General features: G+C 43.4%; 1 protein-coding gene across 1 annotated transcript; it reads right to left on the reverse strand.

The window, feature by feature from the left end:
- Window positions 1–26,450, reverse strand: LOC115141430 (phosphatase and actin regulator 4B-like). The gene is given in 16 exon segments (XM_029680287.2): window positions 1–1,635; window positions 1,823–1,899; window positions 2,077–2,214; window positions 2,499–2,560; window positions 3,010–3,065; window positions 3,181–3,406; window positions 4,699–4,973; window positions 5,217–5,511; window positions 5,514–5,543; window positions 5,546–5,737; window positions 6,896–7,039; window positions 12,963–13,289; window positions 17,240–17,752; window positions 20,864–20,944; window positions 21,266–21,427; window positions 22,571–26,450. Coding segments are annotated over 16 exon segments (2,652 nt in total). The 5' UTR covers window positions 22,629–26,450; the 3' UTR covers window positions 1–1,619.
- Window positions 26,451–27,556: the final 1,106 nt, after the last annotated feature.

Here is a 27,556-nt window from a genome sequence, read left to right on the forward strand (position 1 = left end):
GTGATTTAAGGTTTTTAATTATAGGTGACTATTTACAGGCAGTTACTAAAATTGTACATTTCGTAAAAAAACTAAGTTAAACTGACCACTTAAAGATTCCCATTGTTGTAGTGTTTAATCATACAGTAATATTTTGTGCTTAGAAAAATAGCAACCTATAATACTATTATAGTTAACATTTATTTTCAAATAATAAGGAAGAACAATATATACACAACAGTAACCTAAATGCATCTGTACATTAAAGGACTCTGTAATCTACTGGCCAGAATACAACGCATGTAACATTTCTCCAGATAAAAAAGTATTTTCCTGACGAAATGATTCCCTGTCAACCGTAAAATCCACTAATTGTGTTTTTTTCATCAAATCCTGATCTATGCCAACTGCACTTTGATACAAATCTTTACAGAATGTAACATTGAAACTTTTGTTTTATTTAAGATGCCATCATAATCTTAGCATTTTAAAACAGCTATTATTTGCAGCATTGCATGGTTTGACCTATGTAGAGAAGTACAAAAAACACAAATAAAAAAGCATAAATAAAAAAAAGTGTTGATTCAATAATTGCACTGTGTGTTGGCTCATGCAGCGAAATGAAGAAATCTGTGATATGAAAACAGCATTCTACTGTCAGCATGGGGATCAGAGTCTGGCAAAAAAAATGACGAAACTAATTTAAAAAAAGAATAGCACACCAACTACCTCCTCGTTGTGTTCTTTCCTATGACTAGTTAAAGCTCAAATGCTCACCCCGCGTCACAGCCAAATATAAATACAGGCAAGGCAGGCTAGCTGTTAAGAACGTTGGGCCAGTAACCGAAAGTTCGCTGATCGAATCCCCAAGCGGACTAGGTGACAAATCTGCCGCTGTGCCCTTGAGCAAGGCACTTAACCATAATTGCTCCTGTAAATCACTCTGGATGAGTGTCTGCTAAATGATTAAAATGTAAAAATGCACACTATTGAAACAGGTTCAAATAAAAGCAGTAATTTCTGATGTGATCAAAATATTATGCATTACAGTTGTCACTATTAGAACTCTCAAGTTTCAGTCTAAGAAATCACAGAGCTTTTCCAGTTAGGAGAATGGCAAATCCCACAGTCGTCTTCCTCCTCATTCTCTTCCTGCAGCTTCGTCTCTAACATTTATTATTAATGTGTTTATTATTGTAGCTGTCATTATTAGGACTATTATTACTGTAATGTTATTACATTTACATCTCTGCAACATGGGTTAACTGTGCCATACAGAGTAAAATCAGAAAAAAGGCAACATCGAAAGAGGTGGCAAAAGGTCGTTGTCAGTGGAACCCTGAAGGATAACACACATCGGCAGAGTGGCTCCCAGTCAGCCCTCTGGGTCAAGCCCCTCTGCCACCTCTTCACTTTGTTGGCACTTGGTACCCCCTATTGTCTGATAGAAATACTGCATCTGGTCCTCAGTCCCCCTGTTTTCCGTTCAGTCAATTCCAGGGCCTTCCTTGATGATCTGTACAGTACATTCAGCAACATAAAAGGGAAGTCTGTTTAGGGAGCACCGAGACCCCGCGACTCCTCTCCAGAGACTCTGCCGGCCACTGGTTAAGTAAGTGTTTTCCAGTATGGGGTGGATACTAAGGCCGGTGGAACCTAAAGAAAAGGACATCAATGATAATTTGATCAATCACTACAACTCAACATATCAAAAAGGTATTTTGCAAGGCTGTAAGAGCAGCCAATTAAAGGGATCGAAACAAATGTCTTGGTATGTTAATGCAAGATCTATATTATGAAGTTATTTACACAATTACATGTTGTCCATAGGCTGAGGAAGTACCTTGTATAGATCCTACTGTCTTCATGAACCTCCATTTCAGAGCTCTTAAAGTCATTGAGCTCCTTCCGAATGGCAGCCTGGACGAAGGTGGGAAAGTTAATACAATTAAGACTTGCATAAGACAGCGTCTAACTGCTAAAGTAAATACAGAAATATATACTTCCATTACTGGGCAATAAGATATACTGGTGTCAATAAGTAAGTGCATTACAAGCCGTGGGCTTTAGGGAGCTATGACTGACAGCTGATTGTACCTTGTCGGCGGGTGTTAGCTTGGTCCAGGGCTTGTCTGCTCGCCGATCATAATCATTGGCTGTGGTGACCTCCACATACTCGTGGAAGCGCAGGATTTTTCTGGCCTGTAGCTCAGCAACCGTTGGCCTCTCACTCAGCTAGAGGAGGAGTTAAATGAAGAGTTACTTCTACTTCCCCAGAGTCAGATGAATTTGTGTTCTGTATGAAGGAAGTTAGAAGTAGTTTTGAAAGCCAAAATGGTATCCACAAGTTCATCTGAATCTGGGGAAGTAGATAAAGGGCCTCATTGCCAGTCTCCCTTTTCTCTCAGCTTGTTTTATAACAATTCACTCGTTACTCCTCTGTGCGTAAATGTTCTGTTAAATGAGAGAAATATATTATTACAGGTAACAGTAGTGAGTGTGTGTGTCACTGGTGTTACCTTCCTGGTGAGTCTACGTTTGATCTCTCGGACCTCCGCCTGCCTGTCTACCTGGTTCTTGGCTGAAAAGGAGAGAGAGTCAAACCAATGTTTAGAACCCTGTATAGACATTAACCAAATTGTGCAATTGCTGTCTATTTCACAAAAATACGATTTTCCAATGCGATTTAATAAAGGTACTAGGTACAAATACACAAGTACACCGACTGAGATAAAATAAAATAAATCTAATCCACGTTGATAAGAAGTGGCCTCATGCTCTTGGAATGTGGCCTCATTTATATAAATAACAAGAATCCTTACTAAGAGAGAAATACCAGTGGGGACTGAGCTGTGATTAGGTGAAAACCTAGGCCCTATTCTAATTCCAGAAAAGTGCATTATTCCTTCCTCCCTTCCTTTTAGTTCTCTGATTAGACATGATGGGACGGGTGAAAGCAAGCGCTCCATGCCTCCACCACAAAGCTTTCACCTGTCAGAAAAATTGTGATGGGGAGTAGGAAAGACTTACGTTGAAGGATGTTTCTCTGCTCCAGCTCCTCTGCACTGGGTCTCTGGCTGAGACGCCTAGAGGATAGAAGTTCACATCAACCTTGTGTTAGATTTGGTGTGTGTATATTTGGAGAGAAGAGGAAAGAGCGAGAAGAAAATGATAGTGAGACTGTGTGGCTTTATCTATTACCTTGTGAGTGCAGAGCCTATTTGTGTGCGTATGGCCTCCCATTGCTCCCTGCTCTGCCATGTCAGCCCTGTTGACCCTTGGTGTGTGTGACCTGGTGTGTGTCCCGGAGTGCGTCGTTCGGTGTGACTGCTGGACTTGTCCTCTCGAGCATGTTTCTCTGGGGCGTGTCGGTTACTCAGTTTCAAAGCTAACGTGTCTTTCCTTCTGACCCTGCTGGCCAAAGCACCTGAACAAGAACCACAGAGAGATGTAGTCAGGTATAGAAAGATATACAATACAAGTCCAAAGTTTGAACACACCAACTCATCCAAGGTTTTTTATTTATTTTGTACTATTTTCTACATTGTAGAATAATAGTAAAGACATCAAAACTAAAAAAACACATATGGAACCATGTAGTAACCAAAAAGAAAGTGTTAAACAAAACAAAATATATTTTTATGTTTGAGATTCTTCAAAGTAGCCACTCTTTGCCTTGACGATCTCATGGGGAGAGACATTGTTACTAATTTGTAAATAAAGCCTGTTTGTTATTTAGAATTAGAATTATTTAGAATGATTTATTTCTGTTTTTAGAGGGAGAGAAACCAAAAACCCACAGTCATCTATCTCATGGGTCTCCCAATCGAAGAAAGCACGGGTATTGAACCAGCATCTGTAGCAGCACAGCATGCGCTGTTATGCAGTGTCTTAGACAGTTGCGCCACTTAGGCGCTGTACAAACACCTGAAACCCCACCTCTTTCAGGAATACCTAGGATAGGATAAAGTAATCCTTCTCACCCCCTCCCCCCTTAAAATATTTAGATGCACTATTGTAATGTGGCTGTTCCACTGGATGTCTTAAGGTGAACGCACCAATTTGTAAGTCGCTCTGGATAAGAGCGTCTGCTAAATGACTTAAATGTAAATGTACAACGTGACCAGTCGGGAGTGGGCTACAGCACTACAGTAAAAGCAAAATAATCCTAACAAAATAAAATAATAAAAACCTTAGTGTAACAACACTTTTAGTAAGTAATATTGAAGTCGTGCGCAATTATAGTTTTCTATTTAGGTTTATGTCGCCCATTCATTGTCAGTTAGAGACACAGTAGGACCCAAAAACATAATCAGTGCCCTAACTCCCCCTTGCGCTGGTCTGGAGCAATGAAGTAGTGACGCAGGGTACCGTACTGAACCACAAATTACCTCTAATCGCAAAACTTTTAATAAATCGCAAAACTTTTAGTGGAGCAACCACTGTAGGTGTGTCCAAACTTTTGACTGGTACTGTATAGGTATCCTGTGTGGCTCAATTGGTAAGAGTGCAGTGCAGTGCCCAAATCAGGGGATACATTTCCACAGGTATTATAGTCACATACAAAAAAGTATGCGCTCACGCTACTGTAAGTCACTTCTAATATGCCACTGAGTCTGCTAGGTGGCATACTTATTTTTACAGTATTTTAAAGACGCTGCTGTATCTGAGTATAAATGTTTATCCATAACCAAATTCAAGCGAGACAGAGATACATACTGGGTGGAGGCTCATCTTCCTCATCCTCATCTGAATTTTCATCTTTATAGAGCACTGGCCCGTCCGAGTCGCTGTCTTCCCTTTGCAGGTCCTGCTCTTCTTCCTCCTCCTCCTCCTCACTGCTGTTGGGCCCCTCGGGGATGACGTTGATGCTGGGCTCTCCCACCATGCACCTCCTGCTCCGTGGCTCCAGCTCTGGCTGGGGAAGCTCCCCATCGTACTCTTCCTCTTCATCATCATCATCCTCCTCCTCCTCAGAGTAGTCATCCTCAGCCCTGATAGAGAGAGGAGGGAGAGAGAGAGAAATGGAGATCAGATGAGTTTTCAACAGAAATAGGAAAAGCCGCCAGTCACATATTATTGACGGAGCTGATAATAAATCATTGGCATCACAGAAAGATTGTGTGGCTAGATTCATTCATAAGTCCTAGACAAGGTCTTGCCAACTTTACACCTAATGTTTGAGGTGTGTGTTTTACTCAAGTCTAGAACATTGATGAAATATCCACTGGACTCACAGTTTCAGAGGCTGGATGCTGACGGCTAGGGGCCGGCCGCGGTCCCCCTGGTACTCGGGCGGCGTCTCAAAGAGCAGGGAGTGGGCTGAACGCTGGGAGCCGTCGGGATGTGGCTGGGCCTGGCCGGGGCTGGACAGGGCCCTCTGGATCATGATGTGCAGGGGGACGGGGGCCGGACGCTGGGGAGGCTCACTGGTGGGGCTGGGGGGGTCAAAGAGCAAGGGCTGAGGGATGGGATGTTGGTAGGAGTGCTGGTGGTGGAGGTAGTGCGTGTGCAGATGCTGGCGGGGGGAAGGGGGATGTAGTTGGGTAAGGGCGGGGAAGGGGAGGCATCTGGAAGCCGACTGAGTGGTTATGATGGTCCTCGGGAGAAAGCAGTGAGGGGGAGGGGGTCGGGACCGACTGGGTGGACGCAGAGGGGTCCTCCGGGTTGCGCTTTGTGACAGGGGTGGTCCTCTTGGGGGGCATCGGTGGAGAGGGCTTAGTTGGCACAAGGCTGGTACCGGCCTGGGTGAGGTTGCCTGTGGGATTGAGAAACACAGTATATTGAAGGTGTCACACACACTGATAAAAACACATGTTCACTTACTTTATTAACCTAAATCTGGTCTTTCAACTGCGGATCAAGTGAGTGCACATGCTTGTTTACGTCTCCATTTACATGTAAGATCGAGCCCAAGTAACATGGGTGAGTGCACATGAATGGATATACACACCCAGATCACATGACTGAGTCCACATGAATGCATAGATCCACAAACCCAGGTCACATGAGTGCATCCGACAGGGTCTTACATTACAAACGGGTGCATGTGGCAATCAAGGTTACAGTGAGGGTTTGAATAAGTACACATGCTCTAGAACACACACAGAACATACACAAATCGATTTGGCCAGTATGCATCCATCGCTTCTTAGCATCTCTGAACTGAGAATTATGAAAAAACCCTGTTCAACCAAGCTGGAATAGACATTTTGCGATTGCATGCAAACCTTTAAATATGTAAGCTTGATGCAGTTGCTGACGGATGTGTTAACATGAAATAGCATTAAAATACAAAGCCATGGACATATACTGCATTGGAGTACAATAGATCACAGCAGCTGACCAATTAAAGTGCCAGACATGAAGCATGCAGTAGACAGGATTGGACTATAACATCTGCTTTAAACAGAGTCAAGCCCTTCATCTGCCCTTCTCTCCTTTCTTGCTCCAGAGCAGATGTGTGGATTAGCCTTTATGGGGCAGCCTGGTCTGCGCTGTGCAGCCACAGCTAGCCATCATGGGAGACACTCAGTTACTCCCCCATTCACATGCCAGAGGTGGTAGTACACATATGGTGCTCAGACACCCACATAAACCCACTTACACGCACACCTCACTCTCATTCAACCTTGTTGCGTACATGCAGCCTATCGTGGCATGAGCATAAGAGAGCACTCAATCCAGGCCGTTATAGGTTAGTCCAGCAGTAGCATCCAGGTAGCATTTGGCATGAGGCATTTCAAGTCAGGATGATGCAATATGATGACGCTGGTGACCAGAAGGTTGACGTTAAAAGGGGGGGCATACAGCCACACACACAACGCAGGCTCGGGAAGACGTTAGAGACAGGGTGGGCACCATTGCTGTGGCGATGCCAGTGAAGAGGGGCATTGGTGGGCATCCTTTGTTTTACCTGACCGCAGGCCTCTGCCGTCCCGCCGACACAGGTAGACCGGGAGGGACAGGTAGACGTCATAGTCGCCCTCGCGTTTCCAGCAGGACCAGTAGAGGGGCAGTTGGGAGTCATTCTGGTTCACACCCCCCTGTAGAGTGGAGGCTGGCGGGGGACGAGAGGTATGACACGCAGGCCTTCAGCTCTCATATAGGCTGGCTGAATGTATACAGTGTGTATAGGGTGACCAGACGTCCCTGATTTACAGGGACAGTCCCCAACTTTAGTGGCCTGTCCCCAGCTAGAGCTGTCCCTGAAAATATACATGATTATCCCTCAGAAAGAAAGATGCAACTGTGAAGTTACATTTAGGTTGATATTTCAACAATAAAATGCTGTATCCAGTCAAATGTGCATGTACAAATTGTCTATCCCCGTACCAAACTTGTTTGACCATTTATGAGAACGTTTGATCATTGATACAAACATGTAACCACCGCATGAACAACCATGCCCACCAGGGCCCTCATTTATCAATGTTGCGTAGAAAAGCTTCTAAATTATCTCGTACAAATCCCCAAAAAGTTGGTATTTATCAATTGCTCGTATGCTTGATTTACAGACACCGGAAAGTATTTAGCCTTGATAAGTCAGACACGTTCTAAAACACTGTGCTAGTGCACGTGAAGTCTCATTTACATAAAGAACCGCCCTAAATGACCCCTAATGGTCACAAACCTTCCCTTCAAATCTGCAAGAAATGTCACTCATTTCTGTCCGCCAACATAGAGAAATTAAAGAACACAAAAGAAAACTGCAGAAATAGAACTTTTCATCACCGAAGTGGAAGATATAAGTGTAAGAAGGGTAAGAGTGACTCTTCACTGTCTGCTATGGACCAGCGCATTGGCAGCATAATTGGAGAGACCTCAGTGTCTGGCATAATTTGTGATGGTGATACTGAGGATCCTCTCCCAGACCCTGAAGGAATACCAGACACACCAACTGATGGTAAGTCAAGCTTTATTTTCGCAACCATATTCAGATATGGACCACATCTAAATATTTTTTCTTGACAATAAATATAACAAACTAAATGTAACAAAATTAATATAACCAGAATTACAAAACATTAAATCTTTACAGATGTGGGTGATTTTTCTGACTCCTCAGCCATCCCCAGGCCCACAAGAAGGGTGTCCTCTTTGGCAAGCGCTTCAGCTGCGCAACATATTTTGACTGAAACAACGAGATCAATAAACCAATTCTAAGATTCAAACAGCAGATGGAGTATGTATGCAACAGCCTTAGAGACAAATACTGGTGCAATGTAAATGTGTTTTCCTTGTCGATTTGATTACAATATTTGGAAGAACAGATACCTAAAACTGTTGTGTGATATTGACTCTTGTCCTCAGTGCCAGAGCTATGGGTGGTGGGAAACACTCCATCAGGCATGGGCTCATCGAGCCTAGGTGGATCATTCAGTGTAATACCAATTTTGATTGCAATATTGTGGAGCACACTGCAATCCTTCACAATGTAGCAAACCTAAAAAGGAATTTGCACATTGTATTACATTCACGTAATGGCATTTGAAGGCAAGTCATTTCAGCGGCAAATTACAGTGTGCCTCCTGTCCCAGATAAGTACAGCCAACGCCCTTTCAGCAGGCCTATGGTGCGCTCTACTGTTCTTCTGTGTACGTGGGCTTGGTTGTACCTTGCCTCTTGTTGGTTTGAGGGGTTTGTGAGGGGAGTCATCAGCCATGTTTTCAATGGGTAACCCCAGACTCCTGCAATTATGAACACAACATTCAGATATTGTTTCCCAGTAGAGGTCTAACATGGCAAATAAAACACAAGTCACTTACCAATAAGCCATCCATCCCCAACAGCTCCTTCCTGGATGTTAAGTCCGAATGAATGGTTCTGCACAATGAATGAATCATGTGTCTCACCTGGCCACTACATTCAACAAAGCCAAATGTGAATCACAGATGATCTGCACATTGACAGAATGGAAACCTTTTCTGTTGAAGAAGTTAAATTTGCTCAATGATGGTGCTTCGATTGCGATGTGGGTCCAGCCAATTGCTCCTGCGACATTGTGAAATCCAGCTATGGTATGGAAATCCCTTTTCCCTCTGTCCTGTTGCACAGCAGTGTACGGAAACTGGATGTATTGTGGGGTCAATTAAATAATGCCGCGATGGACTGCAGGCAATAATCGGCTCATGGTTGGTTGTGAAATGCCAGACCGATCCGCAATATCCCGTTGGAATGTTCCAGTGGCCAAAAATCCCAGGGTGGAGAGGACTTGGGTATGCATTGGGATGGCATTGGTGCGTTTCGTCTCCCTTTCTAATACTGGCGAGAGTTGGTTGCAGAGATACATATACAATATGCCTTGGAAAACGAAATCTACTTGTTTGTCGCTCTCAGCAACAAACAAAAAAAACTGCACACTCATTGAAAACACGCTCCCTGCGTAATGCAGCTTGTGCCAGTTCCTCCAGCAATGCAAGATTTGCTATTTTGGACAAGTCACAATTCCTCAGTGTTGCCTTTTATGTTATTTAACTGGTTTAACTAAATTGCCTTCAACCTTACATTCAACTCTCTTTCTAACTGACTTTATTATTCAATTAGGCTGAAATGGTTTCATGTTTATGAATTCGATAGCACCCTGAGAAAACTATTAATAGCTGAAGTGTCTATAAAATAAATACATGAATGAATGAACTATTCATGTATTATCTTTTTTCTTCATAGTTTATGATTTGGTCCAGTATGTCAATCCTTTCTCCACCATTTTGGTAGATGGTATTCCATTAGCAGTTTGACTTTTCTACCACAAGGTGCTGTGTACGCATGCTCAGAGGTGTGCTTAAATTTACACACATTCTCAAGTATATCATGTCAGATTGTCAGAATAATAGTAGAGATAATGATTTATTTCAGCTTTTATTTCTTTCATCACATTCCCAGTGGGTCAGAAGTTTACATACACTCAATTAGTATTTGGTAGCGTTGCCTTTAAATTGTTTAACTTGGGTCAAACGTTTTGGGTAGACTTCCACAAGCTTCCCACAATAAGATGGATGGATTTTGGCCCATTCCTCCTGACAGAGCTGGTGTAACTGAGTCAGGTTTGCAGGCCCCCTTGCTCGCACACGCTTTTTCAGTTCTGCCCACACATTTTCTATGGGATTGAGGTCAGGGTTTCGTGATGGTCACTCCAATACCTGGACTTTGTTGTCCTTAAGCCATTTTGCCACAACTTTGGAAGTATGCTTGGGGTCATTGTCCATTTGGAAGACCCATTTGCGACCAAGCTTTAACTTCCTGACTGATGTCTTGAGATGTTGTTTCAATATAGTTTTCCTGACTCATGATGCCATCTATTTTGTGAAGTGCACCAGTCCCTCCTGCAGCAAAGCACCCCCACAACATGATGCTGCCACCCCCATGCTTCACGGTTGGGATAGTGTTCTTCAGCTTGCAAGCTTCCCCCTTTTCACTCCAAACATAACGATGGTCATTATGGCCAAACAGTTCTATTTTTGTTTCATCAGACCAGAGGACATTTCTCCCAAAAGTATCATCTTTGTCCCCATGTGCAGTTGCAAACCATAGTCTGGCTTTTTATGGCAGTTTTGGAGCAGTGGCTTCTTCCTTGCTGAGCAGCCTTTCAGGTTATGTCGATATAGGACTCATTTTACTGTGGCTATAGATACTTTTGTACCCGTTTCCTCCAGCATCTACACAAGGTCCTTTGCTGTTGTTCTGGAATTGATTTACACTTTTCACACCAAAGTACGTTCATCTCTAGGAGACAGAACATGTCTCCTTCCTGAGCGGTATAACGGCTGCGTGGTCCCATGGTGTTTATACTTGCGTACTATTGTTTGTACAGATGAACGTGGTACCTTCAGGCATTTGGAAATTGCTCCCAAGGATGAACCAGACTTGTGGAGGTCTACAATTTGTTTTCCTAAGGTCTTGGCTGATTTCTTTTGATTTCCCATGATGTCAAGCAAAGAGACACTGCGTTTGAATGTAGGCCTTGAAATACATCCACAGGTACACCTCCAATTGATTCAAATGATGTAAATTAGCAGAAGCTTCTAAAGTCATTACGTAATTTTCTGGAATTTTCCAAGCTGTTTAAAGGCACAGTTAACTCAGTGTATGTACATTTCTGATTTACTGGAATTGTGATACAGTGAATTATAAGTAAAATAATCTGTCTGTAAACAATTTTTGGAAAAATTACTTGTAGTTTGTTAACAAGACATTTTTGGAGTGTTTGATAAACAAGTTTTAATGACTCCAACCTAAGTGTATGTAAACTTCCGACTTCAACTATAAGTACAAATTGTTGAATCCCACACGCATATTTTACGAACATTTCTGTTCGTACACAACATTGATAAATGAAGGCCTAGGCTACTAAACAGGTGATTCTAAAATGGCTAGCCTAAGAAAACTGTGGAGGGGTAATCAATTTCTGTGTTATAATTAATACAGGTATTTGAATGGAATATATTGAAATTTGATAGTTAACTATAGTTCCATGCCCAGATTTTCATTTCCAATATCTGGTCACCTTAACTACACATACACTAGGGTGATGTTCATTAGGGCACACCGTAGCACACCATTTTAAAAACAGTCCAGGTAGTCCTTCCTGTTTAAAAAAAACATGTGGTGTCTAATGGACACGACCAAGGTGGATATGCTTACACTGAACGCACTACTGGCACCCAGAACAAGAGGGTCTGTGTAATTCGAGTGTTACGCTAAGTGTCTGAGAGGCTTGTCTGGGCTGTGAGAGGGGCACCAAGTGGGGAAAGTGAAGAGGAAATCAAAACTCCTTCCGTTTCGGGCCCTCTAGGTTAGCCATTGGAAGTAATCACTCTGCACCTAGCTAACTGTTAGGAATATTCCTAACTAACTAGTGGAATAACTTTGAAATACCTTTGAAAACAGTCACTACAGGCTCAGCTAGCATTCATATACAGTTTGATATGTTTCAACAACAGCTGGGGAAGCAATGATTGCATATTCAGTACCATGCCGGATGAGTTTTTAGATCTACAAGTTTTCCCAGTAGTTTATGAACACCTTGGTTTGAACATTACCTAACAAAATGTACTGGCTAAAATGTATTGTAGACAATAACTGAACGCATTGTAACTGTACCAAATTAAGAACGCAGAAAGTTTATCAGCGAAGCAACTTCTTAATGCCATTTCTCCTTCCTGCTACATCATGAAAAGCCCCATTCTATGCCCCATTTATTAACATATCCGACATGGTTTAATACATCGGAATTGTTTACATAATATGACAGCTGAAATGTCTACACACATTCTAGAACGTACATATGAAATAGCTTGACAGACTATAGATGGCGAATAGGTGACAAACGAGTGCACGGCAAATGACTTCCAAGCCTACTAGCCCCAGCCTAAACCAACCAACCTACATGTAATAATGTGTTTAAAACAGTCCTAAGGTAATAGGCGTATCAGATCTCAAAGAGAACAACAGTGAATAAAGTCAGACTCCCCTGACGAGATACGCCCCTGGTAACAACAAAAACAACAATATTGTCTTCGCATGGAGCTGAGCAGCAGCAGGCTCAGAGCCACCAGAGTCAGTGGTGTCCTGGGAGAGTACAATGCCAGGGAAAATCTGCTCTGCTGCTGCTGTCTAAAATAGTTCAGTCTTATTAAGTCATCGGCTGGGGAACAGCTGCTGGAGCCGCAGGGATAACATCATTATAAGGATGAGAGTGGCAAAGTGTGTGTGTGTGAGAATGCGTGCAACGTGCACGTGTCCCTTGTAGTAACCCCTATGCATGTGACATGAGTCTTCTGCAGACATGTATGCATATGACACGTGACTAAAAGTTACGTGTGGAAGCTCCACTAATTGTGCATGTGCACGTGTGAATGTGTGTGTGTGCATCGATGCAAACTGCAGCTGGTCTCCCCGGGCATCTCATTGGCTAATTCTGCCATTCTGTGATTAAACAGGCCCCTACTACTACAACCACCACAACTAGTACTACTACTCACCCAACATGGCAGCATTAACGCCCCTGTTGACGGGCTTGGGCAGGGGGAGGGGTGGCTGCTTGGTCGCCTGGGGGGTGGAGGATGGCGCAAGGGACACTATTGCTGAAGATTGGGTGTTGGCGCCTGCAGAGGAGACAGTTTGGGCAGGCTTTGCAACTGCAGAGGAAGAAGAGGAGGAGGAAGAGTATGTGGTTGCAGGGTTCGGTTCGCTGCCGGGCTCGGAGGTGGAGCTTATCAGCCACTTGGGGGGCATAATGGACTGTTTGGGGGGCAGCGACTCTCGGAGAGTATCCCGCAGCGAATCTGGGTCAGGAACAAAATCTGATTCTGCAAAACACACAGCACACAAAAAATATGTTACATAACATACATGTGTTAAAGAGCACTATACATTTAATCACTAATCATCATCATGAGAGACACATGGGCGCATTCGTGTCAAAGACCGTACACACAGCAACTCGCTACACACTGCTAGGCTTTTCGGAGCGTGTTTGTTTCTTTCAATAATAGTATATTTTCCATCTCATCACATTATGCATCTCCCTAAAAACATAAATGTTTCAGTCTTGGGTTGGAGCACTGAGACAATTTGTGCCATTCACTCAGCCACTCTAGTGTGTGTGTGTGTGTGTATATTGTCATTATCAGGGGATCAGCTGTATAGACAAACAGTGCTGTAATTACCAAACCCCCTCCCCCCATTCCCCTAACCCTCCACCCTGCTTCTTATCCCACGCCATTTCTCAAAGCTGAAGTTTATTTATAGACAAGTCTTTATCACATGCTGATGTCACAGAGAAAAGAGGAAACACAGTGCCTTCAGAAAGTATTCACACTCCTTCACTTTTTTCAAATTTAGTTGTGTTACAAAGTGGGATTAAAATGTGTCCTTTTTTTGTCAATGATCTACACAAAATGCTCAATGTCAAAATAAAACCGCAATATATCTTCATTAGATAAGTATTCAACCCCTTGAGTCAGTACATGTTAGAATCACCTTTGGCAACAATTACAGCTCTGACACTCTTAAGGGCTTAGTACACCTGGATGGGACAATATTTGCCCATTATACTTAAAAAAAATATTCAAGCTCTGTCAAGTTGAACATTGCTAGACAGCCATTTCCAAGTCTTGCCATAGAGCAAATTTAAATCAAAACTGTAACTAGGCCACTCAGGTACATTCAATGTGGTCTTAGTAAGCAACCCCAGTGTATATTTTGGCCTTGTGTTTTAGGTAATTGTCCTGTTGAAAGGTGAATTTGTCTCTGTCATGACGTGGCCCTTTCTGGGTGTAGATAGTGGCTTCCCCCTCTCTCACTCTCTACTACACCCAGGTTCTATTATCTCAGGTCGTAAATTCCTGGTGGAGACTCTCTTCCCCTTTTCATGCAGAGAGAGAGACCACAGAGTGAACAAAGGATTTCACGTGGCCGAACTCCTAAATCCCCAAAATGGGAAAATGAAACTAAATGTCCACTTGTGAGAATGTGGGAAGGGTCAATGGACACTTAAGGGACAGTTATGTTGAGTGTGTTTCATTTGGTAACTTCATAGAGGACAGGAAACACACAACTATATCTCTGAATGCGTACATTTCTCAATTATGGTGTTTGCATCTAAATCTTGATGAGTTAAAGATGAAACTCTTTGTGAAATAATGTAATGTGATGTTAACCTTTCATTTTGATAGAATTGTATTCCCTGTAAAGTTTAACTAGTCAGCGGCCACGCCCCCGTGAGCGAAGACATGATCTGGCATCATGGAACCGCGTTTTCTACTGTTACGAATAAAAGCCCCTCCTAAGAAAATATTTTTCAGACTAAGCAAACCCACAGTGAGCTTTGATTGTGAAAAGTGAAGACCACGCATACCTCGGTGTAAGCTGAGGTGGCACAGGTTTGAGTACCAAGATTAGAAAACCATACCATGTGGAGCATTGGCTACATGCCTGGAAATGGTTAAACTCTGAGACTATCAATCACTACAGAATAAGAGCAAATCTTAGATACTAATTACTAGTCTGCAGCTAGAAATTATGTAAACTTGGGATGCGAATACCGACAACCACCGAAACATCTACTCTAAGAACAATGGACGCCTGATGTATCCATTACAACCGACATTATCAGGAGCCGCCGATAGAGCTACCACCATGTGTAACCAGAGACTCTCTGATGAACTGACTCTCCCACAGACAGACTGATGATTCCAACAGAGAAGATCACAACGACATATGGGCGTAAATATATATAGATTGCAATTATTCCTAAATGAGTGAGCGTTCATGTGAGAAGGATTAGCATTTCAATGTATATGATTATAGACTGTGTAATGAATCCATTTTGTCTTTCCAGCTCTCTCAGTCCACACCCCCTTCCCTTTGTCCACCAAGTCGTCATATCGGTTGCGCCCACTAGGGAATCTTCCCCATCATTGTTAGTAACCAATATCTACGGTTTGTTTGTTTGTTTATGCATTTCTGTGATTATTTAGTTAGTTAGTAAATAAATAATTAAGCAAATTGGTGCATGGATGATTTATAGTGCAGCCTGGGTTTGTGCAGAGATCCAACAATTTACGACGTTCAGATGAGACTGACGTGAGGTAAAGAATAATTCATTAATAGAAGACTAATTGATCAGATATTAAAATATCTGAAGAGTTATATTCTGAAAGTTGTAACTTTGTTATCTGAAGATTTTCCATGAAGCCCTGACTTCCTAGTTAATACAATTTACATGATTAGTTTAATCATGTAATAATAATTACAGAGAATTGATTTGATAAAATAACAGTCTTCACCTTTAATGATGACAAAGACACGACATCTCCCAGTTTCTGTTGGAAAGCAGACTAAACCAAGTTTTTCTCTAAGACGTTGCCTGTGCTTAGCACTATTCCATTTCTTTTCATCCTAAAAAAAACTCTAGTCTTTGCCAATGGCAAGCATACCCATAACATGATCCAGCCACCATGGTTGAAAATATGAAGAGTGGTACTCCGTGGTGTGTTGTGTTGGATTACAGGTTTCCTGTACAGGCTTCCTTCTTTGCATTCTGTCATTTATGTCAGTATTGTGGAGTAACTACAATGTTGTTGAGCAATCCTCAGTTATCTCCTATCACAGCCATTAAACTCTAAACTCTAACAGTTTCCTTTCTCTCTTGCAACTGAGTTAGGGTGCCTGTATCTTTGTAGTGACTTATTTAAGCTTGCCATTACAAAAGGGTTGAACATTTATTGACTTAAGAGTTCAGCTTTTCATTTATTATTAATTTGTAAACACTTCTAAAAACATAATTCCACTTTGACATTATGGGGTATTGTGTGTAGATCATTGACACAAAATCTAAATTGAATAAATTTAAAATTCTGCCTGTAACAACTAATGTGGAAAAAGTCAAGGGTGTGAAAAATTTCTGAAGGCACTGTAGGTCAGAGAAAACAGAGGGAGAGAGAAAAGGGGAGAAAAGGAGAGGGGGGGAGGGATGAAATGGAAGTGTCAGAAGTGAGAGAGAAAAGAGACAATAGAGGGAGAGAAAGAGAAAGCGAGAAGATTAAGATAAATCAGGGACAGCATAATATCTAAAAGAAACAGCAGACACTAAATGCCATTTAGCTCAGTGTGTAATAGCTGGAATTGTATCAATTAGCTTTAGCTCTTCAGCAGGTTTACGGTTGAGCTGAGAGGCATTAGCTTTTAAGGGCAGGAATGGTTAAAACGATAGTGCCGCATTAATTACGAAAGGAGGAGACGATGAGCTATTCCTTCTATTCCCTTCTGTTCCTGAATAAGACGCATAGCTGGAGCAGGACTCAGGGGAGCAAAGAGGCTCCGAGACTCCTGTCTATATCTGGGCCCAAACCAGAGGACTGAAGAGGAGGAAGACTGACTGGAAGGAGGGAGGGAGGGGCAGTCAGAAAACCAGGCTCCAGGTAGAAGTTGCCTTTATGCAAAGATCTAGGATCAGCTGATCCTTTTCAAATCTTCCATTAGGGGGAAAAACACAAACCTTAGATCAGTGTCTAGGGACAGCTTCACCCTACTCTACAGAAGAAGGGTGTGTATTTTCACCTTTACTTTTTATTTTTTTATATTTTTTTTATGTGTCAAATCAAATTTGATTGGTTGCATACACATATTTAGCAGATGTTATTGCGTGTAGCGAAATGCTTGTGTTCCTAGCTCCAACAGTGCAGTAATATCTAACAATTCACAACAATACATACAAATATAAAAGTAAAAGAATGTGTTGGTGTTAATAGCTCACCTCTACGGGCCCTTCCCTCCTCTGCGGACGCGTGCCGGGGGAGGGTGGGCTTCCATGCTGTCTCAGCGGGGCGACTCCTCCTTCCGTCCTCTGATGGCGCCTTCTGCAGGCCCGGCCGCTTGTCTCCATCAGAAGGGTGTAGTCTGCCCCCACGTCTACCCTCCTCCTGTCCCATCCCCTGCACCTGGCCCACCACCTGGCCCTGCCAGGCCATGTTAGACTTCCCCTCCCCCTGGGACCGCCCTCCACCTCCTCGCTGGCCCTCCTCCTGATGTCCGGAGCCTCTGGGGCCACCCTGGTCCCCATGGCGGTCTACATCCGGGGGGAAGCGGACCCTGCGGTCCTCTGGCTGGGGCAGCCAGGCTGGGTTAATCTTAAAGTCTGAGGGGTTCATCCCAGAGTCTGAGGGGGGTCTTGTCTGGTTCTCCTGCCCTCTGCCCCCTCCACCACCCACGGGCAGGGTGTGGCCATTCTTCACGTAGGGCTGCTTGGGGCTGTGAGGATCGTCCCCTTCTGTCACAACAATGGATACAAGCAGTGAGACTTTCCATACAGAGACAATCATCATGCACACATGAGAAGATCTATAAACTACACTACTTTGAGTCACCAACCAAGTGTGAGGGAGGGGTTAGCCAGAAATCTAACAAAGCCATCATCTCTACTCAAAATGTTCTGCATATTTGAGTATAAATGGGCAAATTTAATTGGCTTGTTGAAATACGGCAGGATGGACCTTTGGATTTGTTCCCTCGGTGCATCTGGACACGATTTCGCAGCCCTATTCAGAATGTAAGGTTTGAGAAAGGTGTCCTAACTGTCAACCCCTTCGGAACAGAGCTCTGCCCATGGAGTGAAATGTGTTTAATAAACAGGCCTCTGCAACACTGATGCCGGCAGAGTAAGAGCACAGAACACACTGACTTTCAAAGCTATTTCGCTGCAGGGTGCCATTCGTTCCACTTTCCCCAGCTCAAGAAAAACGCCATGTCATTTTCTTCCCAAAATATACAGTTATACTGTTTGAAAGGGAGCATGAGAGTGAATTTGCCTTTCTTCAACTGCCATTGAATGTCCTGAATTTGAAACTGTTATTGTCATCGACTATGCTGTCTGTGTAGGTGTGATAGCCCTGGACTGTCGTCTGATAAAGATAAAGCCATTTCCAATTTGCTCCCTCCCCCTTGGCTGCCCTAACCCTTAAATGTTTGCAGATCTGAAGGGTCTGGATAGGTATATGTAGGGTAGTGGTGGAGCGTCCAACATGTTGCTTACACTTTACATATATCAAATAAATTTGATTTGTCACATGCGCCCGAATACAACAGGGGTAGACCTTACAGTGAAATGCTTACTTACAAGCCCTTAACCAACAATGCAGTTTTAAGAAAATTCCGAAAAAAGTAAATGATAAGAATAAAAAATAATTAAAGAGCAGCAGTAAATAACAATAGCGGGGCTATATTCAGGGGGCACCGGTAGAGAGTCAATGTGTCATTGTGCGGGGGGGGTACCGGTGTCGAGGTTATTATGTACATGTAGGTAGAGTTATTAAAGAATAGATAATAACATTCTCACATAGGTGTTCCAGGTGGGAAAGGGCAGTGTGGCGTGCAAAAGAGATTGCATCATCTGTGGATCTGTTGGTGTGGTATGCAAATTGGAGTGGGTCCAGGGCTTCTGGGATAATGGTGTTGATGTGAGCCATGACCAGCATTTCATGGCTACAGACGTGAGTGCTACGGGTCGGTAGTCATTTAGGCAGGTTACCTTACTGTTCTTGGGCACAGGGACTACAGTGGTCTGCTTGAAACATGTTGGTATTACAGACTTGGACAGGGAGAGGTTGAAAATGTCAGTGAAGACACTTGCTAGTTGGTCAGCGCATGCTCGGAGTACACGTCCTGGTAATCCGTTTGGCCCAGCGGCCTTGTGAATGCTGACCTGTTTAAAGGTCTTACTCACAACAGCTGCGGAGAGCGTGATCATACAGTCATCCGGAACAGCTGATGCTCTCATGCATGTTTCAGTGTTACTTGCCTCGTAGCGAGCATAGAAGTTATTTAGCTCGTCTGGTAGGCTTGTGTCACCGGGCAAGTAACACTGAAGTAACACTTGTGTCAAGTTTGCAAGCCCTGCCACATCCGACGAGCATTGGAGTCGGTGTAGTATGATTCGATCTTCGTCCTGTATTGACGCTTTGCCTGTTTGATGGTTCATCAAAGAGCATAGCGGGATTTGTTATAAGCTTCTAGGTTAGAGTCCCGCTCCTTTAAAGCGGCAACTCTACCCTTTAGCTCAGTGCGAATGTTGCCAGTAATCCATGGCTTCTGGTTGGGGTATGTACGTACAGTCACTGTGGGGACGATGTCCTCGATGCACTTATTGATGAAGCCAGTGACTGATGTGGTGTACTCCTCAATGCCATCTGAAGAATCCCGGAACATATTCCAGTCTGTGCTAGTAAAACAGTCCTGTAGTTTAGCATCTGCTTCATCTGACCACTATTTTATTGACCCAGTCACTGGAGCTTCCAGCTTTAATTTTTACTTGTAAGCAGGAATCAGGAGGATAAAGTTATGGTCTTATTTGCCAAATGGAGGGCGAGCTTTGTACGCTTCTCTGCGTGTGGGGTAGAGGTGGTCTAGAATTTACCCTCTGGTTGCACATTTAATATGCTGATAGAAATTAGGTAAAACTGATTTAAGTCCCTAGCCACTAAGAGTGCAGTCTCTAGATGAGCGTTTTCCTGTTTGCTTATGGCGGAATACAGCTCATTGAGCGCAGTTTTAGTGCCAGCCTCAGCCTGTGGTGGTATGTAGACAGCTACAAAAAATACAGATAAAAACTCTCTAGGTAGATAGTGTGGTCTACAGCTTATCATGAGATACAGGCGAGCAAAACCCTGAGACCTCCTTAGATATTGTGCACCAGCTATTATTTACAAATATGCATAGGCCCACACCTCATGTCTTACCAGAGGCTGCTGTTCTGTTCTGCCGATAGTGTATAACCCGCCAGCTGTATGGTCTTAATGTCGCCGTTCAGCCACGACTCGGTGAAACATAAGATATTACTGTTTTTAAATGTCCCGTTGGTAGGATATACGTGCTTTCAGTTCCTCCCATTTATTTTCCAGCGATTGAACGTTAGCTAGCAGAACGGAAGGCAAGGGCAGATTAGCCACTCGTCGCCTGATCCTCACAAGGCATCCTGATTTCTTTCCGTGAAACCTACGTTTACTTTTCCAGCGAATCACGTGGATCTGGGCATGGTCGGGTGTCCGTAGTATATCCCTCGAGTCCGACTCGTCCAATTTGAGGTGAGTATTCTCAGTTCTGATGTCCAGAAGCTCTTTTCGGGTCATAAGAGACTGTAGCAGCAACATTATGTACAAAAAATTTACGAACAACGGAAAGAAAAAAAAAATAGCATGGTTGGTTAAGAGCCGATAAGACGGCAGCCCTACCCTTCGGCGCCATCTTTCTCCCTCCGGCGCAATCTTTTGCCAAACATTCAAAGTTTCGGGGTAAGTGGAAGGGTTAGTGAGCCAACTGGAACTGGCTGATTGAGTCATGTGGGGATCTGGTGAGTGAGTGACATCACCAGTGGCAGCACTCTTACCATTCTCCGGGAGCTCCTTCAGCACTCCCTGTTCTATAAGCTCCTGCCTCGGTCGCCTCATCGACATCTTTCTCTCCAGAACTGCCGTCAACACACAGAATTTAATGCACTGAGTTTTTTTTTTCAGATTTCTTCCAGATAGCATATAAAACCAAAGATAATACTTCAGATTTTAGTGTCATCTCACGTTCCAGAAGTCAAAGATGTAAGTTTACAGATCTTCAAATAAAAATCATATTATTCTAACCACTATAACAATCATCTTGTTAAAGCAGACTGAACTGTACACACTGGAAAATTGGCCATATCACCAGGAGACAAGAAAACACACTGAAAGGCGTTTGATAAAGACTGAATGCAACACATAAAAACTAACAAACACAACGAAACCATAACACAAACCTTCTGAAGTCTCCGTAAACTTCTCACTGCTTTTCTTCTTCCTCCACTTCCATGGTTTGAAGATCTTGCCAAGGGTAGAGAACTTGCCCTTGCCCTTGAATGGGAGAGGGGTGCTGTCCCCATCTCCCTCCGTCGTGGTGTGCAGGTGGTCAACTTCATCAACTGGAGCAATGGCGTCAGAGAGACAAGAATAGAGAGTCAAGAAACACTGTTGAACTATGACAACCACAACTGGGCATCTGCAACATATCAACAGCGCAGAGAGCAGAGGTAACCCTTGCCCAGACATTTTTTACAGTAGCCTAGCTGAGCTCTAACTCAGGCGAGCAAAACCTTGTGCACCAGCTGCTGTTTAGCCTGGCCCATACACTCTTGAGTAAAGTGTAGTATTAGAACATTAGCCTATAGCCTAACTGAGCTAGACTGACACCCATATGCACACAAGAGTAAAGTGCAGAGGAACATTAGCCTAGCTATGCTAGCCTGACACCCATATGCACCGTGATTAAAGAACATGGGAGTGCCAGGCTCATTAGGAAGGTTATTAACGTTAGCTCAGAGCTCTGGGACTGTGTGTGCTTTGGCAGGGTGATAGTGAAAGCGCATGTACTCCTCCACACATTCACAACCAAGTAACCAACAGTTATGAGATGGGAGAGTTCCTCTTGCATTAGCCTCCGCCTATAGCTTCCCACAATCAAGAGTCTCACATTCCTCCCTACTGGGAGAATGTTGTTATAAGCCTTTCAACAACAACAGGCTATGTGGAAGCACACAAACACACATTGCACTCTTTATGCTTTTTCACTAACAATGTGGAGTCATACACCTTTAAAATTATTTGGAGGTAGGACTCTCTCTTTGGCCTGAGTGAGTCTCTCTCCGAGATACGTACAGACATCCAGCTGCCATGGTAACAGCTCAGGTGATTGACAGGCTGACTGACAAGGTGCTGAGCTTCACAAGGCCTGTCACAGAACATCTCTGCGAGCCAGGTTCCTCAAAAGTGGAGGTATTAATTCAGCAGACATAATATTTACAGTGTAGAAGGGCTGGGGCAAAACAACCAACCAGTCCCACAAACATAGGATGTCCTGACAATAACACTGCCCCAGCAATTCGGTTCACACAACAACGCACGCTTAAAAAAACACTATAATATTTGCCAGCTGCTGATGGGCAGATGTAATAATACTATACAATACCTAGCTTCAAAACACCAGAAGTGGAGGTAGAGGAAACATGTCAAAAGGTGGAATGGGCTCCAAAGCAGGGTCATGGAGGTTATATTACAGAGCTAGTCACCTGGGTGAGAAGTCAGGGTCCAGCTTCCATGGTGGTGGGACTTGAGGCAGCATGCCATGAGGAAGCAGAAGGTTGTGTTCAAAAACTCAAACACTTGTCCCTAGTCGATCCCAACACCCTAGGTAGGGAGGGGCGGGGGGCGGCTGTGACAGTGCAGAGACCCACAGAAGGCTACTAAAGCCACATACGGACAAAACATCAAAGTCCAGAGGCCAGGTCCAAACCATGTACAGCCATCTCTTCGGGAAGTTACAAAAACCAGTGGATTCAGTTCACGATGTCCAAAGAATGAGTTGCTAAACGCAGTTGTCTGTAACACATACACCTCCTTGGTTCTCCTACACACAGGCACAGCAGGCTCTGGCAGAACGGTTTGCCTCTGACAAGGAGAGCACGGCAGGCAGGCAGGTCAGTTAAAATCCACTCAAGCAGGATAAATGATGGCTGTGCTGGGCCGACACACTCCAGATCCACAGTGGGTTGACTGACTGATACTACCAGAAACACACGGCAGCACATTCACTCCATTCAGCTGGTAGCAGGAAATACAGTTGATCTTATCCCGGAGATTCGAAAGGTGACCAAATGGATCCTTCCTATACCCATTTTCTTGTCAAAAGCGTGCCTGAAGAGTGAGTGGAGGTCCGGTGTGTGTAGGCTGTCTGCAGCTGTGTGACTCGGACAGAGGAAAGGGGGGAGGGTTCTGGGAAACAAGGGAGGAAACGGTACTCCACCCTGATTCTAACTGTGACAGAGAACAAAGTCAACCTCCACCACTCACATGGAAACAGAGAGCCTGTTTCAACTGATAGTACAGGCTATAAAGCACACAGGACATAATATTAAGTGATAATGCCAGAAGGCGGTATATTGGCAGGGGTGTTAGCAAATTGTGCCAATATATCCTTCAAAACACCGGTTTCAAGGGCATCATCACTTTTATACAACGGGTTACCAACATATTCAAATAATGATTGACATATTTTCATTAAAAACATTATTTTGATTAATTTATTCAAACCATTTCATTCTTCCACAAGATATAGTCCTGACACAAATCTAGGGTTGCTACCCAAGCTGGCTGATCGTTCGTTCTATCGGCTCAGTTGCTAGAGACGCTATCCAGTTGTTCAGTCTTTATGTTCTATAATAAGGTTTATACAAATCTCTTCTGTTGAAAACTAAATGTTAGTGTAAAAGAAAATTGAGATAATGTCTAGATGCTTTTTATAATGGAGATCAAGTTTATAACTTGGCTGGGATGATTGTGCAGTCAGATGGAACAGAGTAAATAGGCATTTTAACGTCATAGATTTAGCCGGTGCTAATTTGTGGAATAGACACCGGCTGGAATGCGTTTTTTTCCAATCAGTATTAAAGATTAGACCCACCCGTTGTATAACAATACCATAAACCGTCCATCATCATCACTCCCTTCTAAAAATCATCAATCACCCAGACCTCTTGAAGAATCCTTAAGTGTTGTGTACAATGATTTTATGTAAAAACAGACCTTAGAGAGGTCTGGAAGAAAAGTTCAAAGTGAATGATGCAGTGACAGCAAGGATACCAGGCTAGACAGTGCTGTCCAATCAGGAATCCAGCCCATCTAGAGCTTGCCAATAAGGAAACAGGGTCAGACTTGGTCGTCACTAGTAATGTTACATACACACACCCCCCCAAAAATAATAAAAATAAAATTGCTGCTCAATAGAAATAGGCAACTACCAAATGAGCCTCTGACAACCAGAACAAAACAGGTGGGGGTTTAAAAGGCATCCAAGGGGGTGCCTACTGACTGGGTGCTGGCCAAACAAACACCCACTGGATTTGCCTGATAGCAGACAAACTAAAGGAAAAGACAACTCACACCAACTTAGGTAATGGAGTGCAAATAAATGTGGCACAAACCAAACAGGTGAGACATGATAAAAAAGGCTTTGTTTCACATAAGATATGCCCACTGAAGCATTGGCTCTGTAGCTCTTAAATATCACCTGAAACTAACGACTGACTAATGAGGCAACAGGTGCAACACATCCTGATCAACTAGGATAATTCCAATCAGTGCGCATCCACAACTAAATAGAACTAACCTCGAAAACCAAAGCCTGTAACAGTTACCACAGCCACAACGTCATAAATTCCACCTATTTCTACAATTTATCTACTTAAAACGTGATTTCCCATTTTTACAATATAGCCATTTTCGACTTTGTGGCTTTACTATCTAGTGGAAAACGCCAGACTGAGATGACCTCAAAGCAATGCTAATAGCCACACCTGGTGTCAAAACATATTCCACACCTCAGACAAGTGATGGGAAGTTGAGCTATTTTTTACTGACTATGATCTTTGATCTTTGACTCGTATTAATCCTGCTGTAGTGTTAATTGCGGCCAGCAGTTCAAAAGAACGACAAAAAATGAATGAATCACTCAGAAAAACGAATCATAACTCGAGTCAATAAAAAGAGTTGTCATATATATATTTTTTCGAACTACACATCATCTCACACCAAGTCTCCCACCACAAAAAGAAAGAGGCCTGAGTAATGGTCATTAGGGAAAATGTTCTTAGAAATGTGAGTGTCCAGTTGCAGGTGATTCTACAAAAAATCTGGAGAAAAAAAATCCGAAAGCATTTCAATCCATGTTTTGTGCCGTGCTGGGAGGCTCTTCGCCAACGCACATCTAGCATTTCCCAGCATCTTTGCAGGAACTAGTTGTTTCTACTAATAGATGACAGCAAGTTACACAGTGCGAGAAAAACAAAGATCTACACACATGCAAGAGGCATTTCCCGCTCGATACAAAACATGGTTTTAATATATTTTTTTGTAGAACCACCAGCAACTGGACACGGACATTTAGAAGATAATCTTGTACCTGACACGAGAACGAAGATAGTATTGCCAAGAGCAGGTTAGTTGAAAAATCTATGGCAACGTTTTGTATAAGCTAAGCTGTAACGTTGAGTATGGAAACATAGTTATCACATATCTTGCGTAAAAAACTGTAGCTAATTATGATCCAGGTTTAGCCTCAGCCCCATGACTCATAGCAGGAGCAGTCAGGTGAGCATGTGGTGGAGAGCAGATAGTGTTGTTTTAAAGGGCCTCAGCAGCAGGCCCACTGCCTCGAGCAGCCTGATCACTTAGATATGAGTCTGCTTCCGCAAGGAAAGCCCACCCTTTCCCTCCTCAACCCTAAACTAGTCACCTTCCATGTTTTGAAATGGAGCCTAGATAAGTTTTGACTTGTCACTAGTGGGTGGTACAGAGAGGTAATTCCAATACCTAAAGTTTTCGGTTGAAAAGATAGCCATCTCTCAACCTGGTTTTGTGTACTAGTACCTACACACAGGGTCGAACTGGCCATCTGGCATTTCAAATGCAAGATGGGCTGGTCCATTTTTTGCATGGTGTGCTTGTTTAACTTGTTACACAAGTGGCACACTAGGCCGATTACTTGCTGGTTGCCTAACTTAATCTCTATACAATAACCTAGCAAGACAACCCAACCTCGTAGGCTTAACCTCCATGGGATAACAGACCACAACAATACTGAGGGAAAGCTGGATGGAATGGCTCCAAAAAAAGCACATAACACTCTACACATTCAGACAGACAATCATATTTCCAGTAATCCCTCAGAAAAATGTTTCAATATCTCAGTTTACTGCCGCAAACAGTGAGACATGTGTTTGTGCGGCTAATCTTTTTGTTTTGCATACAGCATGTCAGAAGGGTATCCTGCACTCAGTAATGTGGGTGCACGCACACACACAGCTGATATTCATCCACCTGATCCCAGTGACTTTTAGCATTCCCTGTGGTAAAGAGAGATAAATAAAGTGTGCAACATTGTTGATTACACAATCTTCAGCCCCGCCTCTCCTCTGCCCTCCAAACTTCTTTCAGCACCCAAGATGTTGAAAGGAAATTGAAAAACTGATCACTAAGGATATTTTTTACAAGTGAGTAAAAGTGTGTGAGTTTATTTATAAATGTGTACTTGTGAGACTGATTATAGAGCAGGTGTATGTAAGTGACTGTGTGAGACTGATTATAGAGCAGGTGTATGTGAGTGACTGAGTGAGTGAGTAAGTAAGCTAGAAACTCACCTCTGCGGGGGATGTGTTGGTCCTGAGCTGGGGTCTCCAGAGGAAGGCTCTGTCCCATGATCCAGCCCCAGAGGGGCCTGTTTTGCTCTTTCTACCCAGGAATAGACACTCCGTGCTGGGCAGAGGAGGAGCACACCTGGTCCACAGATTGTTCAACCAAGTTCACTAGTCTCCTCTTTCTGTCTACTTCGCCACCAACTCTTTGCAACTTTCTTTCCCCTCTACCTCTTTCGGTTAATCCTCCCTCTCCCTCCCTCTTTCGGTCTCCGTAAGACCTACCCTCCCTGCTCCCTTGAAGTACTCCCCACCCTCTCCCTTTCTCACTGACCCTCCCTCCGGTCAGCATTCAGACGGATGCCAATCATTCCTTTGAGCTGCACTGGTGGTGTATAAATATGTGTTTGTATTTTAGTGTGTGTGTGTGTGTTAGAATGAGTGAGAATATTGGATTTACCACAACAGAATTTAACAACATTCTCTGGCTAACCTCTCGGGCTTTAGCCCTTCATATATGCCCACCACAGTTCTGCACAGGATCTCTTTCCACTTTGAATGGGGCACTCAGATGCTTAATAGACCAAAATCAGCAGTAACGGAAGTAGTTTCTTGAGCAGCGGTGGGCTCTGACTGCTCATGTGGCCTGACAGTGGCCAGATCCAGGTCAAAGGTTAAATAATGACACCCACTGAGGTATTCATATTCTGTCTCTATGGAACCACCATATACAGTGGGGAGAACAAGTATTTGATAACCTGCAAAATCAGCAGTGTTTCCTACTTACAAAGCATGTAGAGGTCTGTAATGTTTATCATAGGTACACTTCAACTGTGAGAGACGGAATCTAAAACAAAAATCCAGAAA

The sequence above is a fragment of the Oncorhynchus nerka genome, linkage group LG14 (genome assembly GCF_034236695.1).
Source record: "Oncorhynchus nerka isolate Pitt River linkage group LG14, Oner_Uvic_2.0, whole genome shotgun sequence".
Lineage (NCBI taxonomy): Eukaryota > Metazoa > Chordata > Actinopteri > Salmoniformes > Salmonidae > Oncorhynchus > Oncorhynchus nerka.